Genomic DNA, 13,579 nt, shown 5'->3' with positions numbered 1-13,579 from the left:
TAATAAGAAATAGTTTTAGTTGATGTGAAAGTACAACAATTTAACAAAAAATATATTAATTCTCGCTAACCCAAAATGTGGTTTAGTGGTTATTAGCACTCTTTGGACTATTCATACAAGAATTCTTCCTATAATTATTTGGTATGTGTGAAGCGGGAGATAACATATATAGACCCAATAAATAATAAGTTGCTCAAAATGTCCTGAACACCCACGATAATTGGACCTTGAATTTTTTTTTTTTCTTTTTTTGTTTAATGTCTAAGGCAGATTAATTATGAGAGAAACAAATGATATAATTGATTGAAAAATCAAAGAAGCCGAGCCCAAGAGCTCATAGCCCACTTTCGTATCTTCCATATAAAATTAAAAATTGGTAATTGATTCAATCAAAATATAGCTTGCCATTTTTTGTTTTTTATTTGTTTACCAAATGCTGATATTATTTGAATGGAGGATCCATCATCCATGGTAATTAGTCAACAGGCTATTGTGGAGAGAACCAAAATTCACAATTCTTGGTCTCCTCTTGCCATTCTCAGAAGCTTTCCTTTTAAATCTCCAAACTTTAAAAAAATTCTAGCCGTTAGAAAATCTATCCAAAGCTAGAACAAATCTTTTAGTACATATACTCACTTTTTTCTCTATATTTGACCATCCAAATCACCAAAATCTCCATTAGATTTTCTTCTTCACAGGAAAACATTGAGAAAATCTTTTGGTTAGATTTTGTTATTGGATTTAACCATGATCTCTGGTCGTTGTGCAGCTTGCAAGTATTTGAGAAGAAGATGCCCTTCGGATTGCATTTTCTCTCCTTATTTTCCTCCAAATGATCCTCAAAGATTTTCTTGCGTTCACAGAATCTATGGTGCTAGCAATGTCGGAAAGATGCTCCAGGTAAATAATACTATCTTTATCATTAAATAGATAATACACACTATATATGCCCATGTTTAATACAACTTCTCTCCATGGATTTGTGTGTTTTATAAATCATAAATATTTATGATTTGTTTCTCAAAAAAAAGGAAAAAAAAAAAACTATTTATGATTTATAAAACACACAAATCCATGGAGAGAAGTTGTATTAAACATGGGCATATATATAATTCTGCAATGCATTACGTTTTATATGCTTGGATTTCTTACAATATCATGGTTTTAACATTATTATTTAATCAAATTCAGCAACTCCCATCCCATCTCCGATCTCAAGCAGCGGATACTTTGTATTTTGAGGCACAATATCGACTTCAAGACCCCGTTTATGGCTGTGTTGGTATTATCTCTCAATTACATCAACAAATAAACAGTGCAGAAAGCCAGGTAGCTAAAATCCAAGCTGAGATTGCCTTCCTCAATTCTAATGCACAAGAAGTCGAAGAACCCCAAGTTGATCCGCATATTGAAGCCAATTCCATCTTCATCAACAATTTATTGCCAGAACAAATCAATACTCTTGACCTGTCGCCCTATGGCCTTCCTTCCACTCAAAAATCTTGGTTTAATTAGTGTTGTTTTGCAAATAATGCATAAAGTGGAAGATTTCTATGCCAAATAACACGATGCAATTAACGCATTCTCTTTCCATCATTTAGTCAACTTAATGCATATTAACTAGAAATGTTTCGTCCTTTATTATGAATTTATTATTATTATAGTAATAATCTTGGTAAATATATCTAGGACAAAGTTTAACTACAAAATTAGTTGTAGTTTGACAAATCCACCATTGGAATATATTTTCTACTTATATTCTTTATGCTTGCAAAATTTCTAGAAAATTAAAAATAAATAGCTATGTCATTAATAAATTGTTTAAATTGCAAAATTTTGTAATTTAAAATTATGCATAAAATATAAGGTCATTGATCATATAGTAAATAATATCCGATCGACATAAAATATAAGCTCATAGATCATATAGTAAATTTGACATGTATTAAGAGCTTAAAGAACATATCATTCATCAGTTAGATTTTCAAAATATGTAGTAATATTTATTTTATTGAGTAAAATTGTAGTCTAAGACTACAAACAATTTTATAACTAAGCTTTATCCATATTTCTATAGCATTGCTAACATTAGCACCAAGCATTTCTTCACCTCTTTTTGTATGCTTAAAACCTAATTATTTTCATTAAAGTCTACTCCTAATTGGGCTAATCATAGTCGAGGGCAACTCAACTTTAAGAGCCCATTTAATATTGTTCTAATAAGTAGAGTTTTTTTTTAAAAAAAATAAAATAAAATTCTATTATAGCCTAATTTAAGTGTATATGTGTGTGAAGTTCTTTCCTGTAGACTTAAACCCTAACCATTGCCCTCCACACCCAGAAAAAGTAGAGTTTTAGTTGTAACACTTTTGCGATAGATATCTTTAACTAAAAAGCTCATCAACGAAAAACAAACTACAATTAAAAAATGTTTTACAATTATTACACTTGTTTGATATCCAAATTGAGATATTGTTTTTAACAGTAAGAAATGACAGAAGATGACACAACAAAAGTGTTTTGTATTTTATAACTATTTGGCATAAAATGTGCTACTAAAGTGCTTCTATTTTATTTTATAAAAACTTATTTTCATATTAGAATTCCAATGAATTTAACTAATGGCCAATTTTTATCCGAAACCCCTCCAATTTTCTACCACAATCTCTCTCTCTCTCCCTACGTACAAGAAAGTAGTCTAAGGTGTTGGGAACACATGCATCTCATACATTAAATACACATCGGAATTAAAAAATATATATATATTTACTCCATATGATGCATCAACTCATGTTCCTCATGAATTTTAAATTAGGGTTCAAAGAAAATTTACCTTGATGTAGCAAGCCTAAAAATGAGAGATGAGTGAGATCGGAAGTGAAATGGGAAAGTGATTGTAATTTTTCTAGTGTGATGTGTTAGGTTGTTTGTTATTTCTTAGAGTTTTGTTGTTTGATTTTGGGTTTGTATGGCAACTTTGGATTTCTGGTTTTACTTTTGAGAATTATGTTGTGAAGTTTCTAATGAAGACTTTGTAATTTGATAAAAGATGAGAAATGGGTGAGATCGGAAGTGAAATGGGAAAGTGAATTATATTTTAGAAAGTTGGTGATATTAGGGACATTAGGTGTCAAATTGCAAAATAACAATTGATTTTTTTTTTCTTTCTAGTTAATGCATTATTTTTGTGAAAAAAATTATACAAAGTTGAAAATAGCTTTAAGGAGAAAGCTTCAAATATGTACTTTAGCTTAAGACAATTGTTACACTTTTTGGCAAGCCTTGAAAGTTAAAACTCTTTTTCAGATTTTGCAAAAATGTAAGTTTCTCGTATAAAGAGCTTAAAGAGCACGTTTTAAAACCCTAATTAGATTTTAGGGATTTTTTAGGGATTTGTATACTGAATAGAGATTTTTTTAGGGATTCAAACCCTAATTAGATTTTATTTTTTTGGTAAGGCCCAAACATGTTATTACTGGAGACAACTGTTTTTTTTTTTGGGTTGCAAAATGATGGCAAAAACAGACCAATAGCAAGTTAGCTTGAAGGATACTAACCACTGATGGAACCAAAACTTGAAGTTAGACCCACCGCACACCCTTGGTGCGATGGTTACTCCATAAGTATAAGTGCTTGTGGGGTGTGGGGGGCAAGGGTCGGGGTTCAAGTCTCCAGGAGGGAGCTTCACACACATATACACTTAGATTAGGCTAGAATAGAATTCTATCCTGTATCCAAAAAAAAAAAAAACTTGAAGTTAAGGGGCGGCTTTTTTATTAGTTGCATGCAGCTTCTCCAGCCTCTAGCTCTGTTGCTTAACCACTAAGGCTTTTAAAAAAAAAAATTATTTATTATTTATTTGTATTTTTTATGTGTGCTTTTGCTACTAGGAAAGGACAATTTTTTTTTTTTAAATGGCTATTTGTTTTGGCTATTTGTTTTTAAGTTATTATTGGTAATTTTTGTTGTTGGGCTAATTTTTTTAGGCTTGTATATTTGGTTTTAGATTTTAGGTTTATAAATTTTTTTATGCCCTTTAAAATGTGGAAAAAGCTAGAGTTACAAATGAGCCCAAATGTAAACTAATAAGAATTTACTACCTCAACAGTTTATAAAAATGTTGTAGAAAAGTTTGTGGCTATAGTATTACTCTTAAAAGAATCAATAATATTGTTAAAGGGAGGCAAAGTGTAATTTTATGAACATAATTGCTAAAATTTATACCAATATATATAAACTAATTTTTTTTTTAATATATATGAAAAAACTAAGGGGGGCCATTGCCCCCATGGTCAAAGTCTCCTTCTATCCATGGGACAAACGTCCATTGGAAACGTGGTTTAGAGTAGTTAATTTTTTTAATTGTTTTATTGTATTTTAAAAGAGTAATATTAAGAAAAGTTGGAATTCGGTAAGGATGGGGTGTAAAACTCATGTTTTATACCATCCAATAAAAGATTGTCACATCAGTTTTTTACTTGAAGTTTAATAAATTCTACCACACATAATAACATGTAAATAAACTCACAATTAAGTTTGATTTTCAAATGAGTATTAGAATTGATTGGGTGTGGTTGTGCTTATTCTTTAATATGTAATATGATGATGTAACATGTTAGAATTGAAGGGGTAAAATTTACACTATTTTCTTATAGAATTTAATCTCTGTGTATGACTACATTTCAAGTTTGAAATAAATCAAACAAGTAAAATAGTTTGACAAATGTTAATTTGTATTGATGAGTGTGGTATGATTCTTTGAAATTACAAAAGAGTGATCCTATGATTTGATCTCCTTGGAAGACTTGTTGATTGGAATTGTAGTAATGTGATTTTGACTCAAATACTAAATATTCTTCAATTTGTTTGAGGAATGGATCGAAAATCTTTGAAACAAAATTACAACAAATTTCTAGCTATGAGCTTGTTAGAAATTCTTTGTTCTTTATGTTCTTCATTGTTAGGACATATGTGATTCACTTGTTAGGAACATATGTCACTATTTTATGTAATTGGCTAATTCTTTGACAAAACGCACTTTACTTGTATTTGGGTAGAACTAGGATGTGTTTAATACTTCAAGAAACTTTGTTTCAAGATCAAGTGTTGAAGCCATGCAAGTCTGTCTAAGATTCTAGTCTGAAAAGTGCCTGTCATTAAAACTTGACAGCTAGCCATCTATAGAGTTTAAAGAGCTGTTCAGCCCCGTGGCTCGACAGATAAGGTATTTGTCAAGGTTTATGAAAAACAGAATTTCAGATCTGTTTTGACTATAATCTGTGATCATGTGTTTGAACTTTCTTTTCTCACAACTATAAACATATAAAAGGATTATTTTAAGGGCCGTTAAAGTGGACACAAGTAGCACAAGTGTTTAACAAAGTTTTGTTCAAGCAAATTGTGACCAGAGACAGAGTTTGCCCTAGTTCATCGTTCTTGTGTAGAAGTTGCTGTGTTTCTGCACCGTAGGGTTTTGTAACCAAACATCTTCTGGATTTTCATCGTGTGATGAACTGAAGAACTTTACAGCCAACAACTTTCTCTAGTTAGTGATTGAAGTCGTATACTGAGATCCGCACAATTGATTAGTCACGTATTGGGAGCCGTGCATTACAAGGAGAGATTGTCACTACTTTACAAGTCCAATTGGGTATTGGAGTAAGGGTTCAACTGTAGGTTGGTATAAGATATTGAGATTCCTTTACTTATAATCGTTTGTTGTGATAATAAGGAATTCTCGGGAGTGGTGACCTTAAAATCACCCGGTGAGGTTTTTGCCGTGTTGGTTTTCTCCATTCGTAAACAAATCACTGTGTCAATTTATTTTTCGCTGCACTTAGTTTAATTGGTGATTTGTTTGTGCTATCATGCGTTTGTATGTTAATTTGATTAATTAATAATCTTAACTAATTAATCAATTAATTCATCATAAGCGCTCAATTCGTTTTTTGATTATCAAGTGGTATCAGAGCAGGCACACTCTGATTAGATTTTAATCTTTGCTGTGTTGATCCATTGACCCCTGTTTGTCATGGATAGAGGACAGTCTTTAATTATACCTCTTTTATTTGATGGCACTAACTATACATACTAGAAAGTACGCATGAGAGATTTCTTGCAGTCTCTAGATGAAAAGGCGTGGCAAGCTGTTGAGATAAGCTGGATCAAGCCAAAGGAAGCGCTGGCCGATTGGGATGAAGCCAAGATCAAGGTGGCAAATTTCAACAGCAGGGCATTGAATGCTTTGTTTAGTGCAATCACTAATGAGAAATTCAAGAAGATATCCTCTACTAAAACTGCAAAAGAAGCATGGACCATCCTCCAGACAACCTATGAAGGAACTAAGGCTGTCAAGGATTCTGATAGGCCACAAACTAAATGACCCATTGTGATAGAAATTAATTAATTAATTAGCTAAGTTATTAATTAATCAATTTATCATGCAAACGCGTGATAGCACAAATAAATCACCAATAAACTAAATATGCAGCGGAAAATTAATAACACGGTGATTTGTTTACGAATGGGGAAAACCTAATGGCAAAAACCCCACCGGGTGATTTTCAAGTCACCACTCCCGAAACTCCACTATTATCACAACAAGCGGTTACAAGTAAAGGAATCCAAGTACCTTACCAACCTACAGTTGAACCCTTACCCCAATACCCAATTGAACTTGTTTTGTAGTGACAGTTCCCCTTTCGATGCACGACTCCCAAGTATGTGACTAACCAATTGCGCGGATCCCAGTACGCGACTTCAATCACCAACTAAAAAGGTTGTTGGTTGCAAAATTCTTCAGTTCATCCATACGATGAAGATCAAGAAGATGCTTGGTCACAAAACCCTACGGTGCACATACACAGCAACTTCTTCAAGAGAAAGAGATGAACTAGGGTAAGAACTTCGTCTCCGGTCACAATTTGCTTGAACAGAGTTTGCTTAAAACTTGTGCAACTTGTGAGCTCTTTGACGGCCCTTAAACTGATCTTTTTATATGTCTAGGGTTAGGAGAAAAGAAAGCCCAAAGACACATTCACGAATCCCAAGAAAATCAGATTGGAATTCTGAGAATCTTAAATCTTGACAGATAGCAGCTGTCGAGCAGGTGTCGAGCACACCGGATGTAGAACAGCTTCCTTAAACTCGATAAATGCAGTTGTCGAGATTTAATGATTTTGCACTCTGAACTAGTTTTCCTGAACAGACTTGAAAGTTTCAATACTTGATCTTGAAACAAGGTTTCTTGAAGTATTTAAAAACATCCTAAATCTAACCAAATACAAGTAAAGTGCGTTTTGTCAAAGGATAAGCCAATTACATAAAATCATGACATATGTTCTTAACATGTGAAACACATATGTCCTAACAATCTCCCCCTTTGGCAATCCGTGACAAAACCACAACAAACAAATGAACATATGAGAGAAGTCATAAATCACTCAATTCATATTCACTTGTTGAATACAATAAAATCTATCCTAACACAAACTCTTGAAAAATTTTGCAAGAAGAGAGTTTATGGCAAGTAGACTTTGACAACCTATATTTCTGAAACACTTTAAATAAAACTCATCAAGGCATCTATGTGTGAAACAGAAATAATAGATTGCATACAAATATAAGAAACATGTGTATCAAGGGAGAAAAGAAACAACACATGAATGGGTAGGTGAAAGAAAAACATACATCAATATAAAGAAATAGATAAGTACAGTGTATGTCTATAAATGGTCACAAGACTTCATGTACAAGGGTAATGTATCTAAAAAGAAAGAAAAGAAAAGATACATACTATCCTCACTACATCCCTAAAAAATATATCAACACTCCCTCTAACAAAATGATCCTATACTAACTCTCCCCCTAAGATAAACTACTCTCATACAAAACTACTCCCCCTTTTTGTCCCGAGTGACAAAGGGTAAGAGTGTCAAGTAGACATCTCATCGGTAGAGCTAGCATCTCCATCAGTATCATCCAAAGCATCATCGTCATCACTATCATCATCCTCAAAATCAGAAGCCACAGGAGAAGGTGGTGAAGGAGTAGTCTCAAGAGCAAAACCACACATGGACGCTTGTCGTCGAGCAATACGACTGACACGAACGTTCACCTGATACAACTCCGTAGAGAGAGTATCTAGGCGAGCATCCATACGTTGCAGCTGCGCCATGATGTCTCCTAAAGTCACATTGCCCGAAGAAGAGGGAGGTGCGGATGTGGATGGGGCAGAACGGGATGGAGCGGAACGGGAGGAAAGAGCTGCTGAATCCGATTGCCGCAACCGAAGCTGGGCCTCGCTACGTTTAACTGTAGTGTAATCTATGGCACACATGACGGTGAAATGGTCGGAAGAGGGAAAAGGAACAGAAAAATGGCGTAAGATCCTCGTGATAGCGGAAGGAAAGATGAGCTTATCACGGGACGCTGAATTTAGATGAACATCTATAATAGACAAAATGAAATGAGAAGGGAAATCTATATTAAGATGCTCAAGAAGATACAACAAAAATCGAGCACGAGGCTCTATGATAGAGTTATAATGAGAGAGGGGATGCAAAACAAAAGTTATCACCATGTTCATGAATCTAGGACCTTTAGCAAAAGGTCGACATGGTTTAAACAGACGCTCACCCCAAGCAGTAGGGAGCTCATAAAAAGCAAACATGAGCTCATCCTGGACACAGTCCTCAAACGCTCACAACTAGGATAGTCAGGAAACTCTATCCTAGGGACCCGAAGCACATCCGCAACAAGCTATGGTGTGATAGGAATGCGCATACCTTGAACGCGAGTGAAGAAAAGAGGTACTGACCGATCAATCCCATGCATGTTGGAGTAGAAACTCCTGGATAAGCATGAGAGGACAGGTGACCGGGACGTCACACAGTGACTCCCATCCCCTACTGTGAATGACAGAGGGAAGGTTAGTGTTGGCAAAGTCTGTCAAAATGACTTGGCGTTCCGAATGAATGCCTCATCTAGAAAAGTTTTTCGAAAATGCCTTAAAGGCATCATCATCATGGAACCGGATATGAGATAGAGTAGGATCAGACGATGAAGAAGCATCGAAATGAAGAGGATTCCGGGCTGGAGTGGATTTACGTTTAGGTGTCATAGACACGACTAACGTAAACTAACAGAGAGGGAGAGAAAGAATGACAATCAGAAAAGTTACAAGCAGTTTCAAATATATCAAGTATATTGAAAAGAAGTACGTATCCATGGGAAATGCATGAACATGTGACATGCAAAAGAAAATGCATCATGGGCTCAGCCCAATCCAAACCTATCAGCACACAAACATATAGCACACATCTAAATGCATGACAATATCATTATAATGCTAATGTGATGCAATGTATGAGGTTTTAAACACATTTAAGTGAAAACCCATCCCAAAATTTCAATGAAAGCTCATCAATTTTGAAAAACCCCAAAACCTAGGTTTCAAAACACGAAATGCATGAATGAGAAAGGATTAGAAGCTTACCAAGTAACGAGAAACTTCAAAAAGCTTAAGAATCCTTGAGGAACAAGTTTGGAGTGAGATGAGAGTGTTTTGGGAGAGAAACAGAGAAGTATCAAGAAAGAGATTGAAGAAAAATGATTTCTGAATCGCACAGAGGCCTTATATAAAGCAGCCAGTAAATCTCGACAGATGCAGGTATCGAGAGGTATCGAGGGATCTGTCGAGGAGGTGTCGAGAAAATGCTCGTTGACAGCTGAGGTGTCGAGGAGGAATCGAGGAACAACACATCAGAATCAAGAACAGAAGCTTGATCGATCCACTAGGTGTCGAGAAGCTATCTAGGATACAGACCCAGTCTCGATCGATCCACCAGGTATCGGGGTGCAGGCGAGATTGCGATAAGAAAAAGCTTAGGAAGCTCGACAGATAGCTAGCTATTGAGTAGGTATTGAGGAGGTGTCGAGCCAACTTTTAAAAGCAGTTTTTCGAGATGTGAAAAACACAGACATGAATGCAATCCAACATGCAACTCAACCAACGATCCAATCAACATATTAAACTTTCAAAATCATCTCTCAAATAAAATTTAAGCACATGGATCTTCAAAAACACACACACACACACTAAACAAGTCTAACCAATTTTATATTTCAAAAACAAGTCAAGACAGTTTAGTGAGCATACATTAATACAAGTAAAACCTCATGATGGCCAAATCACATTGTACCTGCACATGTATCAAGAATATCAAAGAATATTGCGTGTTGTGTGTGAAAAATATCGCAAGATTGTATAAGTGTATGCATTTTTTGACGATTTGAGATATGAGAAAATTACTTTAACTCACACACAATTATAACTGCTTGATGGGGACTATCACCTTTGAAGTACATCCTATAACTCCCACATCTCCTAGAATACACGCTTGCAATCATATTTAAAGCATTTTTTATATTTTTGCTTTTGATTTTTCTTTGCTTATTTTTCTTTTAAACATATCATGCATGAGCTTATTAGAGAGAGAAAAGAAATACCTAATGATATTTGACATTCCAAATTTGCTATGCCTAAGCACACAAATGTCATTGACACTGCACTTTTGCTATGCCGAAGCATATAGGTGTCATATTATGATTGGTGGGCGACAGTGTTGAGATGGTTATTTATGCCTTTCTCTCAGGATTTTTTAGTCCTTCCCGTCAAAAAGAGTGATATGAGTGTTAAGTTTAAGAGACAACTTAATCGTACTCATCACAAACACGAGCCACAAAACTCACTTGCTTAGTTGTGCATAGAGATGCTCATCTAAGCTACAAATGATACAAAGTTTAGAAGACTTTGTTTCAATGGCCATCCAAGGTACACAAGTACCAAAGTACACAAAACACACACTGTTTTTGTATTTTTCTGATTTTTCAAAAAAAAAAAATTATTGTTATATGAAAAACAAAACAAGTAAAAACTGAAAAATAACCAAACAAAAACATATTAAACAACTAAAGCATAAAAACTAGACTGACTCAAAACATGAAATCAAAATACCTAAGTAATACACACACAAAAACAAGAAGAGAGAGAGAAAAGTGACAGAATCACTTGGAGCCCTTTTCCTTCCACACCTTGAAAGAACTTTTCCGTCTAGCAAACCTTTGAACCGGCGGTGAAGGGGAAGAATTAAAACCGTTCAAGTTCGAAAGGAACATGAGGGCTTTGAGAAGATCTCCAAGGGGAGCAAGAGAGGATTGAAGCTGATTCTGGTTCCCAGATGCTATCATCCCGTTGCTTTGTTGAGTGGCAAGCCACTTGTAACAATTTGGTCGAGTATGACCGGCAGCTCCACAATGATGACAGAGATGCTGCTTCTTTTGTTCAGGTTTTTGAGAGTTAGCCTTCTTAGCCCTAGGGTTTTTAATATCTTTCTTCTCAAGTTTAGGGGGTGCTCCTAAGATAGATTTACCCTTATTTATGTTCTCACTAGCTAATTCAGTTTTAATCTCATTGTTCTCAGTTTTAACATTATTAGTAGGAGGAACAAAAGCGATAGTACTGGAAGAAGCAGTATTAGAGGAAGAAAGACCATACCCTAAGCCTGTTCGATCTGAAGCAGATTTCTGAATGCTTAGCATCTCATCCAGCTTTGCGCTTGAAGTCTTTTCTAGTTGAGCTCTGACTTGACATAGCTCTGCTTCAAGCTTCTTGGTCTTCTCAGCCAAGAAATTGTTCTCAAATCTCAGCGCCCCAATAGTCTGATTAGCCTCATCAAACTTTGTGGAAAACTCCTCACGGTCAAATTCCACATCATTGAGCTTCTTGGTGGTTAGCCTATACAGTTTCTCATACTTCTCAGAAAGCTTGTACAGTTTCTCATAGGCAATATGGATGTCATCTTGATCATCCATCTTCTCAAATTTGGATTCCACTAATTCCTCTTCTTTAACCACATCTTCAACAATCCCATCAGTAGGATTGACAGTGGCCGTGAAGGCATTTAAGAATCCGTCATCCTCATTGTCAGAATCATCCTCAGGCTCAATGTCGCTCAAGATAACAGCAAGTTCCTTGCTCTTCCCAATGCTCTTGAGGTATGTAGGACACTCATGCTTCATGTGACCGAAGTCTTGACACCCAAAGCACTTAGGTCCTGAAGGAACAGTGTACTGATCACCTTCCTTAGCATCCTTCTTCCCTTTGTTTTGGCCTTTAAATTGAGAAGAACTAGATTGCCTGTGGTCTTTGTCAAAACCCTTTCCATTGGCGTTCTTCATAAACTTCTTGAACTGCCTGGTAATGTAGGACTTCATCTTGGAATCTTCATCATCAGAAGATTCATTTGCTTCACTGCTCTTGGCCTTCAGTACCATACTCTTGCTTTTACCCGACTCGCCTATTCTTGTCAACCTTAGCTCGTAGGTCTGCAAGTTTCCAACCAGCTCAGTCAGAGGAATCTTGTCAATATCCTTTGATTCCTCTATTGCCGTAATCTTGGCATGAAAACTCTCGGGCAGAGATCTGAGCACTTTCCTTACAATCTTGGGTTCAGGAATGGTTTCCCTAAGATTGAATGCTAAGTTCACTATGTCCTTTAGCTTGGCATAGAACTCATCAAAAGACTCATCCTCCTCCATCTTTATCTATTCAAAGCTTGTAGTGAGCCTCTGAAGCTTTGAGTCCTTGACAGCCTTAGTACCCTCATAGGTTGTCTGGAGAATGGTCCAAGCCTCCTTGGCAGTTTCAATTGAGGATATCTTCTTGAACTCCTCATTGGTGACTACACTGAACAACGTATTCAATGCTCTACTGTTGAAGTTTGTCGCCTTAATCTTGGCATCATCCCAGTCGGCTGGCACTTCTGTAGGCTTAGCCCAGCCTATCTCCACAGTTTGCCACACTTTTTCATCTAAAGACTGCAAGAAAGCTCTCATGCGTACTTTCCAGTATGCATAGTTAGTGCCATCAAATAAAGGAGGTATGATTAATGACTGTCCTCTATCCATGACAAACAGGGGTCAATGGATCAACACAGCAAAGATTAAACCCTAATCAGAGTGTGACTGCTCTGATACTACTTGATAGGCCACAAACTGAATAACCCCTTGTGATAGAAATTAATTAATTAATTAGCCAAGTTATTAATTAATCAATTTATCATGCAAACGCGTGGTAGCACAAACAAATCACCAATAAACTAAATATGTAGCGAAAAATAAATAACAAGGTAATTTGTTTACGAATGGGGAAAACCTAACGGCAAAAACCCTACCGGGTGATTTTCAGGTCACCACTCTCGAAACTCCACTATTATTACAGCAAGCGGTTACAAGTAAAGGAATCCAAGTACCTTACCAACCTACAGTTGAACCTTTACCCCAATACCTAATTGGACTTGTTCTATAGTGACAGTTCCCCTTTCGATGCACGACTCGCAAATACGTGACTAACCAATTGCGCAGATCCCAATATGCGACTTCAATCACCAACTAAGAAAGTTGTTGGTTGCAAAGTTCTTCAGTTCATCCACATGATGAAGATCAAGAAGATGCTAGGTCACAAATCCCTATGGTGCACATACACAGTAACTTCTTCAAAAGAAAGAGATGAACTAGG

The 13,579-nt window shown here is 35.9% G+C and overlaps 1 protein-coding gene across 1 annotated transcript; it reads left to right on the top strand.

Moving 5' to 3' along the window:
* Positions 1–744: 744 nt before the first annotated feature.
* On the top strand, positions 745–1,575 carry LOC126699653 (LOB domain-containing protein 24-like). Its single transcript, XM_050397602.1, has 2 exons — positions 745–900; positions 1,192–1,575. The coding sequence occupies exons 1-2, from the start codon at positions 748–750 to the stop codon at positions 1,513–1,515; spliced, it is 477 nt and encodes a 158-aa protein (XP_050253559.1). The 5' UTR covers positions 745–747; the 3' UTR covers positions 1,516–1,575.
* Positions 1,576–13,579: the final 12,004 nt, after the last annotated feature.

Source organism: Quercus robur, chromosome 9 (genome assembly GCF_932294415.1).
Source record: "Quercus robur chromosome 9, dhQueRobu3.1, whole genome shotgun sequence".
In the NCBI taxonomy this organism is placed as follows: domain Eukaryota; kingdom Viridiplantae; phylum Streptophyta; class Magnoliopsida; order Fagales; family Fagaceae; genus Quercus; species Quercus robur.
This window is presented reverse-complemented; position numbering and strand designations above follow the sequence as displayed.

Bases quoted from the DNA above. Each gene is read 5' to 3' on its own strand.
- LOC126699653 (XM_050397602.1), top strand. From the start codon at position 748: ATGATCTCTGGTCGTTGTGCAGCTTGCAAGTATTTGAGAAGAAGATGC. The intron at 901-1,191 runs GTAAATAATACT...AATCAAATTCAG, and splicing joins ATGTCGGAAAGATGCTCCAG to CAACTCCCATCCCATCTCCG.